This window comes from Triticum urartu, chromosome 5 (assembly GCF_003073215.2).
Source record: "Triticum urartu cultivar G1812 chromosome 5, Tu2.1, whole genome shotgun sequence".
NCBI classification, from domain to species: domain Eukaryota; kingdom Viridiplantae; phylum Streptophyta; class Magnoliopsida; order Poales; family Poaceae; genus Triticum; species Triticum urartu.
In genome coordinates this window covers 513,739,165-513,746,656 of record NC_053026.1, presented here as the reverse complement: position 1 = coordinate 513,746,656, position 7,492 = coordinate 513,739,165, and the positions used below count along the sequence as shown (strand labels likewise).

At 44.6% G+C, this 7,492-nt stretch overlaps 2 protein-coding genes across 2 annotated transcripts; both read left to right on the top strand.

Annotated features, from left to right (window-relative positions):
• The first annotated feature begins 1,224 nt into the window (after positions 1 to 1,224).
• LOC125510242 lies at positions 1,225 to 4,020 on the top strand. The gene is made up of 2 exons (XM_048675367.1): positions 1,225 to 1,881; positions 3,210 to 4,020. The coding sequence occupies exon 1, from the start codon at positions 1,432 to 1,434 to the stop codon at positions 1,876 to 1,878; it is 447 nt and encodes a 148-aa protein (XP_048531324.1). The 5' UTR covers positions 1,225 to 1,431; the 3' UTR covers positions 1,879 to 1,881; positions 3,210 to 4,020.
• On the top strand, positions 3,869 to 6,323 carry LOC125510243 (trafficking protein particle complex subunit 2-like protein). The gene is made up of 5 exons (XM_048675368.1): positions 3,869 to 4,020; positions 4,145 to 4,241; positions 4,976 to 5,054; positions 5,555 to 5,636; positions 6,021 to 6,323. The coding sequence occupies exons 1-5, from the start codon at positions 3,988 to 3,990 to the stop codon at positions 6,159 to 6,161; spliced, it is 432 nt and encodes a 143-aa protein (XP_048531325.1). The 5' UTR covers positions 3,869 to 3,987; the 3' UTR covers positions 6,162 to 6,323.
• Positions 6,324 to 7,492: the final 1,169 nt, after the last annotated feature.

Sequence of the window (7,492 nt, the reverse complement as noted above, 5' to 3'; positions counted from 1 at the left end):
TTTTATATGTGTGTCCTAACCTGTGTTTATATATAAAAGTTTTTTAGTTTTTACGTCCTAATGGCCAGTCAGTACGGTTTCATGAGGAAGACAAACGGAGCTAAATCCAATTTTGTGACAAAATTATCATGATGACTTTGTAAATTTTAAAATGATATGTCGGCTCAGTCTCTGAAAGATGTTCATAGCGATAGGGTATGTGTCTGCGCATTCACATGGGTGAGTGTACGCATATGTATGAGCGTTTATGTTTGTATGGTATTCAAAAAACAAAATTATCATGCATCAAATCCGGCAACGGGTGCATATAAATTGAATGAATCCCATGAGCGGCTGTGGTGATGATGGGAGGCTGGTTCCTCCTTCTTCCTTGCTTGTACCAGTTGTTTTGTCTTCTTCTCTCTACTGTTGATCTTTCTCAAAGAGGTTTCTTTGTCTTAGCGCAGGCCTTGCCCTCATTCGCCCTTCCAAGTTATTTTCTCACATTATCTCTCTTTATCAAGTCTCGAGGCTGCTTGTTGACTTGTTTAACTCCCTTGTATTTAAATTGGTGAGAATTAGTGCAAACAAGCGAGGTGGGACTAATTATTTGAGAAGGAATATCGGTTTTCAACACAGGCGTAATGGAGTTCTGTTGGTTGTGTTCTTCTTGATGGAACAGCAGGTCTTGTCTTCGAATCCAACATGAGCACCCACTTTTCACCTTTTTTTTATTTTATTTTTATTAAGCGGACCGTGGAAGCCCACTGGGCATATAGGCCCAGCAAAGCGAGGACCAGGTTGCACGGGAAAGGCCCCGGCGAGGCACAAATTGTACTAACGAGGGTTTGAAATTAGTACCACCTTGAATAGCAAAGTAAAATAACGAAAGCGTAAATTCATGGAAAAAAGCATATTGTGACGGTGAATCCACGGAGTCAATCCGTGCTTTATTATTAAGGATAGATTAGGGATAGATTCAAATTTAAACTGAAAGCGTAAATTCACGAGAAGAAAGCGTATTGTGACGGTGAACCCACGAAGTCAATCCGTGCTTTATTATTAAAAAATTAAAATTAATATTAATATTAATATATAATAGGGAAAGATATATTATTATTATTATTATTATTATTATTATTATTATTATTATTATTACTAGGAAGAGATTGGAAAACATGTTCAAGCACAAGCTACCCAGAAGGCGTATTTCCTTGAGGTACACGCACGGCGTGCCGTGTCCGAGCATAGCTTCTTTCTCCAAGAAAGAAAGGGAGGCTCGCGGGTCGCCACGCACTCGGGTCCACGTCTCTTTTAGCCGCCGCCGTGCCGATCCGACGAACCGACCGACCAGAAAACCCTAGCCCGTCGCGCCGCCGCCGCCGCCGCCGCAAAATCTTAAACCCGCACGCCCCTCCCTTGTCCCCGACCTCGCCGGCCTTGGCACCAGCCATGGCGTTCACCGCGCGCATGAAGGACCTCATGAGGAAGTACGGCAAGGTGGCCCTCGGCGTCCACGTCTCCGTCTCCGTCGCCTCCGTCTCCGGTATGTACGTCGCCATCAACAACAACGTCGACGTCGACGCCATCTTCCGCAAGATCGGCATCAGCGCCCCCGGCACCGCCGCCGCCGACGCGGCCCTCCCCGCCCCCGCCCCCGCCCCCGGCGCCGGCGACGGGGCCCTCCCGAACCCCGCCCCCTCCGTCGTCGTCGGCCAGGAGGCGCCGCGGAACCGGACCGGGGAGCTCGCGGCGTCCAGCGGCGGCGCGCTCGCGCTCGCCATCCTCTGCAACAAGGCCCTGTTCCCCGTCAGGGTCCCCATCACCATCGCGCTCACGCCGCCCATCGCCAGGCTCCTCGCCCGCTGGAAGCTCGTCAAGAGCCTCAAGCAGACCTGAGCTGTGAGCCCAATGACCCCCCCTCTACGACTTCAGCATCGCCTAGTTGGAATCAAAATTAGATGCAAATTTTGCTACACTGTACGATTGGTTTAGCTGTGAGAGGATTTGTGAATTATGCCCGTCTTCTATCCTAACTATTGGAACTGGTAACTTTGCAATGTAATTGGTAGCTTCCTTTCTTTTCTGGAGTACTCTACTGTTCTTCGTTTGTACTGCTCCTTACCTAGTTGTCCAGTACGGCTTTGAACAAGTTACAATATTAATACACTGTTTCGAATATCTAGCCAATCCTCTTTTTTGCAGTGTTCTGGATTCAGTTCCAACAACCTGGACAGTGTAGTTATCTGTATCTCTTTTTTGTACAGGCTAAAATACTCTGTTTTAAACAGTTTTAATTCTTAACACCAGTGTCAGTGCATCAGAAATTGGAAGAGGATTGTAATAGAATCATAACTGCCTCTTTGAGCAAGACCATTTTGAATGACTATTAATAAATTCTAAGCTCTATGAGTGTATAAACATCTAGTGCATATCAGGGGCAGCCCAACATATATGTCCCTACTGCATACCGTTCTCAAGCCTACTTTGCGTTGTGCAATAACTATCATTTCAAGTTAGGCATAGCGTGCTCACTGCTCAATAACCTATAGTATGATAATGTATACAACTATACAAGTACAATATACCTGTTGAAGAAGCTCTGTGCTCCCAAATTTTATTACTGAAACCAGAGCACGTACAGAAACTCAACGGAAATGTTATCATGTTTGTGAGGCAGGTTTAGACTCACAGTCTTAGATCCGGACATTGTCCATACGCCTGACAGCCGGATCCCAACCATGGCATAGAACAAACACTGAAAATAATCAGATTATACTTGTTTTTAATGAATAGACGAATTATAAGGTCATGCACATACACGTTCTCTATATAACATTCTATTCCACGCGGACTGTGGTATGCTGTTTATCAGTGTGGTTGCGTGCTAAATGCAGTAGTAGGATGTGAAAAATTTGTAGCTTACTTGCTGTCAACATAGTCAATTATCAAAAGCTTCATTACGTAGGAATAGGACTTTTTAGCCGGGGGGCTTACTTGAGGCCTGTCTTCTTCAAAACTCGAAATTCGTTTTTTCAAAAGAAACAGGATAGCCTTTAGAAGGCCAATTGACATTGACTTTTGATAGTTCCAGCTGCCCCGAGAAGATAGCATTTTTCAACAGATTGAGTATATGCTGCCACAGAATAAAATTTGAGTATATACTGCAACAGAATAGAATAAGGTGCCTGCACTCTGTCTTGTACTTATCATGTCACTTGTTCTTATAGGTGCCTTATTGCAAGTGCTCTGGGAGATTGCCGCATCCAGTCCAGGATTCAAGGTCTACTTTCCAGGGCATCCGCAATGGAGCAACGCCGTAAATTACCCCACTCTGCCGTCTGGTGCCATTGCACTTGTTTGATTTTTGTCAGGACATGGTTGCATGCACTTGCATCAAAGTTTCATACGCAGGAACTCTTGTTATCCCCTGAACTCAGAGGCGGCAACTCATTCTCTGAATTTTGTAACTTCTACAAAAAGAGAAGTTTGAGAACGGAATAAGCACTATGATGATTAATCCAAGTAGATTTACTTATGTGGCTTTTCAAGATTGTTGATATCACATTCTGTTACAGACATTTGGTCTGTGATGGCATGATTGGAATTCATGCACAACTCTTTAATTTGTTAAATGTCTGTGATATGTTATTTTTTTTGCCACGTATAGCTCATTAATTTGTTCGATATCTGTGGTATGATCTGTTGATTATTTTTTGATGCATCATCTGATCTGGTTGAAACTCTGTACTGAAAAATGTTCATGTGACGTCTGAAGCACTGAACCTGAACAGACTGCATCAAGATTGGTGCGGCTCCAAGCACCGGTAGACAGTGGCCCTCCGATCCACTAGTATAGGCCGCCTTCGTCTCCTGCCCGCGCGCACGGTCCAACAACCAGCAGAGAACAGCCTCCGTCGATCCCCCGCGCGCCTCCGTCTCGCTGTCGCCGCTTCAACTGCCGGCCGGCAGGCAGCGCTGCCTCCGACCAGCTCGCCCGGCGGAAACATGATCGTCTGCGTCGCCGTCGTCGGCCACCAGGTCAGGACCACCTCTCCTACCCAGCCCCCTCGCTCCAGATCCCGAAATCCAGATCTCGTCTCCTCGCCGGCGACGGCGGGAGTAAAGCTGATCTTCTTTACGGATGCTCTGGTACTCGTCGCAGAACAACCCGCTGTACCTGCAGAGCTTCACGGAGGCGGACGACGCCCTCAAGCTCCACCACGTCGTCCACTGCTCCCTCGACGTCATCGACGAGCGAGGTAGGCGCATTACCCTTCGTGGCAATCTAGATCTAGGCATCTGTTCCTGTCAAATGCACCGAGATAGCTCAAATTCGATTCCATCTCCTGTCAAATCATCATTAGTTAAAGTCATTGGTATCTTGTTGTATCTGTCAATGGATGTTGATTACATATGAGATTAGACAACTAACTCATCTGGAACCCCTACAGCCACGCTGAAAGCTTCACAACGCGAGAGCGCAGAAGTTAATTGCAATTTATTCATTCAAAACCATGGGACTGGTTCGAGATGAGTCCTGATAAGTGTGGTGGTTGCATCCATCTCACTGGATTTAATTCAAATGAACTGGAGAGGGCTCAAATCTGACTCATCTCCTGTCAAATCCTTGGTTAAATGCATCGAACTCTAGTTTGTAACTGTTAATGGACGTTGATTATATGTCAAATTAGACAAGTGATCCACGTTAAGTAAAAGGGACTAGTTACAAATTCCATGTTGTGTGGGTACAGAAATCGCAATTAACTCTGCCACTCTGCTATGCAAAGTTTTTGATGTGCATATAGCTATAGGGTTTCCAGCTGAGTCCCGATGGTTGCAGCCATCTCATTAGAATTGAGACTCAATTCACATGGGTCTGTCTAACTATTTAGATTGCAACCATCAAAGTTTCATTCTAGTGTCATTGCAATTATTGTTTGTCGATCCCTTGTATCATATATCTTACTTCTGTTCACATACATTCCGTTGGCAGTGAACAATCCTAAAAAGAGTGCACCTACACTGAACGAAACATTTTTGGGTCTTCTATATCCGACTGAGAACTACAAAGTGTAAGTCCTTTCACAGTTTTGGTTATCACCTGTCCCAAGTCAAACTTCTTTAAGTCTTGACCAAGTATTTTGATTAATATGCTACTATCTAGAACATCAAGTGAAAATATGTTTTATGACAGAACTAACGAAACTAATTTGCTGTTGTCGATGTTAACACATTTTTATATAATCTTTGTCACATAATTACCGAAGTTTCAAAATCCAGTAGTTTTCATTTACAGAATTACCGAAGTTTCAAAATCCAGTTACTTGCCTTTACACAGAGTCACATAAGTTATTTTATCTGAATTATTCAGAAAGAAGTAAAGACAATGGCTCAATTCCAGAAAGAGTATATTAGATCCCTGCAGTATAATGTCAAGTGAGAAAAATAGAATCTCAACTGTGCTAATTGTTTATCATTTAGAGTAATATTTCTCTTCATTGCCAATTTATCGTTGTTGCTGGATGCACTTACTGCTAACAATTCATGAACTATGACAATCTATCATATGCAGGTATGGCTATTTGACAAACACAAAGGTCAAATTTTTAATGGTTACTACTGATCTTGATGTGAAAGATGCAGATGCCCGAAATGTAAGCTCTTAAACCGTTTATTTGCAGCAATTTTTAGTAGAATTACAGAGTTAGTATCCCCGGTGTATCTCTCTTCTTTCATCCGATGGGAAAGCGCAAGTACGGAGATATTTGATTATAATACTCCCGTCCTGTTTCTTGGCTGGTGTGATGAGTTTGCTGTTCGTACCAAGTCATACCTGACAACGTGGAAAGTGTCAGGTTTTCTCAGTCCAGCCTCTGAATAAGTCAGAACCACAAGTTTCAGACGATACGTAAATTTTATATAGTGATGATACTCCTAAATTCCGGACTCTTTCTGGGTGTACACAGTATGAAGTGTTGCTCATGCTTGCTTTGTGATGCAAAAATTAGAGTACCTTCTAACGTCAGCTCTTTTCTCAGTTTTTCAGGAAGTTCCATGCTGCATACGTGGACGCCGTCTCGAACCCCTTCCACGTCCCAGGGAAGAAGATCGCCTCGAGAAGCTTCGGTGCGAGAGTGAGCACCATAGTGAAATCCTTTGGCTCAGGGACTGTCGGTTAAAAACCACATCCGCCTGAGCACCCTCCGCAATCAATTGTCCTGTGCTTTACACCTTAACCGGCAACCTATCTTTACCTCCATTGTGTATCACAAAATGTATGTTGGACAAGAAATAGTTTGACACTCAAGGGAGAATATATGGCTGTTATTGATTACTAAGCATTATGCCTTGTTTCTCTTCCTTCAATTTAGTGCAGCTGTAGTGATCCATGCTGTGCTGTTACTTCTATCGTCCGCTTGTGTGGGCTGTCTCCTGCCCATCCTGTTCCCCCCTCTTAGCTGCAGGCAGCAATGGCTGTGTTTCCAAAGCATGGGTGACTAGGGGTGAGTTCCAGTGAAAGTTGAGTGGGTGGTTTGGCATGGCAGCAGCAGACTTTCCCTGCATATGCACCAGCAGGTGAATGCTGCTGCTGATGCGCTGGCTCTCGTTTCCTCTGCCTTTCATCATCAGGTGGAGCCGACAGGTATTTGGATGCACCTACAACTCCCATAATCTTGGACCCACTTGATTCAAATCAAATAAATGAATACTCCCTTCGTATCCAAATATAAGATGTTTTTTGACACTCTTGTCTTGTATTTTGATATGGAGGGAGTAAATTTTAGACCCACTACAAGAAAGGAAAAGATAATATTGGTGAGCCTGACTTAGACTTGACCTGATCTTGGTCAGATTAGTCAGCCAGCAAGACAACTCCACCACAACAACAATTTCGAAACGCAAAACCGGACGTGCAGAACATTATCCTAAAATGCTACCGAGCACGTCATGCCGAGCAAAAACAATAACAAATCTGCGGTGCTTTCTCATCTCAGACTAGTCGAAGCATGATATATTAGTTCTCTCTCCTATTTTTTCCTCGGATTCGGACCGATTAAACATAGTACCACTGACAACTCATACTAACTCTGAAGCATGCTATGTTTTCAGCTGGCTGACATTTTTGTTGCTTTCAGTCGATTTTCTCGGCTCAACTCATTCTCCACGAGACGGCATGAGCAGAACTGCAGCAGACGCACCTTGACGTGACGGATGGCAAGGCGCATTCGGTGCTGTGACCCGGGCTACCACTGTTGCTGCTGCACAGACCGGGGACAGATTGCCATCCGAGACTCGATTGAGAGACATATGCCTTTGCCTCTTGTCGTGACCAATAATGAGGCGACAGTTCACTGCCGACCCAGCTCCCGTCGTGCCGACACCGTGCCGGGCTGTAGCACCAGTAAGGCCAACTTCAACATTCGACCCCAACAAACGGGCGTCCGTTTTATTCAGATTTCATCTATTTGAGTCGGCAAAATGAATATGCGTGTCTGCAAGCGGTCGCATG

Bases quoted from the DNA above. Each gene is read 5' to 3' on its own strand.
- LOC125510242 (XM_048675367.1), top strand. From the start codon at position 1,432: ATGGCGTTCACCGCGCGCATGAAGGACCTCATGAGGAAGTACGGCAAG.
- LOC125510243 (XM_048675368.1), top strand. From the start codon at position 3,988: ATGATCGTCTGCGTCGCCGTCGTCGGCCACCAG. The intron at 4,242-4,975 runs GTAGGCGCATTA...TTCCGTTGGCAG, and splicing joins CGACGTCATCGACGAGCGAG to TGAACAATCCTAAAAAGAGT. The intron at 5,055-5,554 runs GTAAGTCCTTTC...TATCATATGCAG, and splicing joins CCGACTGAGAACTACAAAGT to GTATGGCTATTTGACAAACA.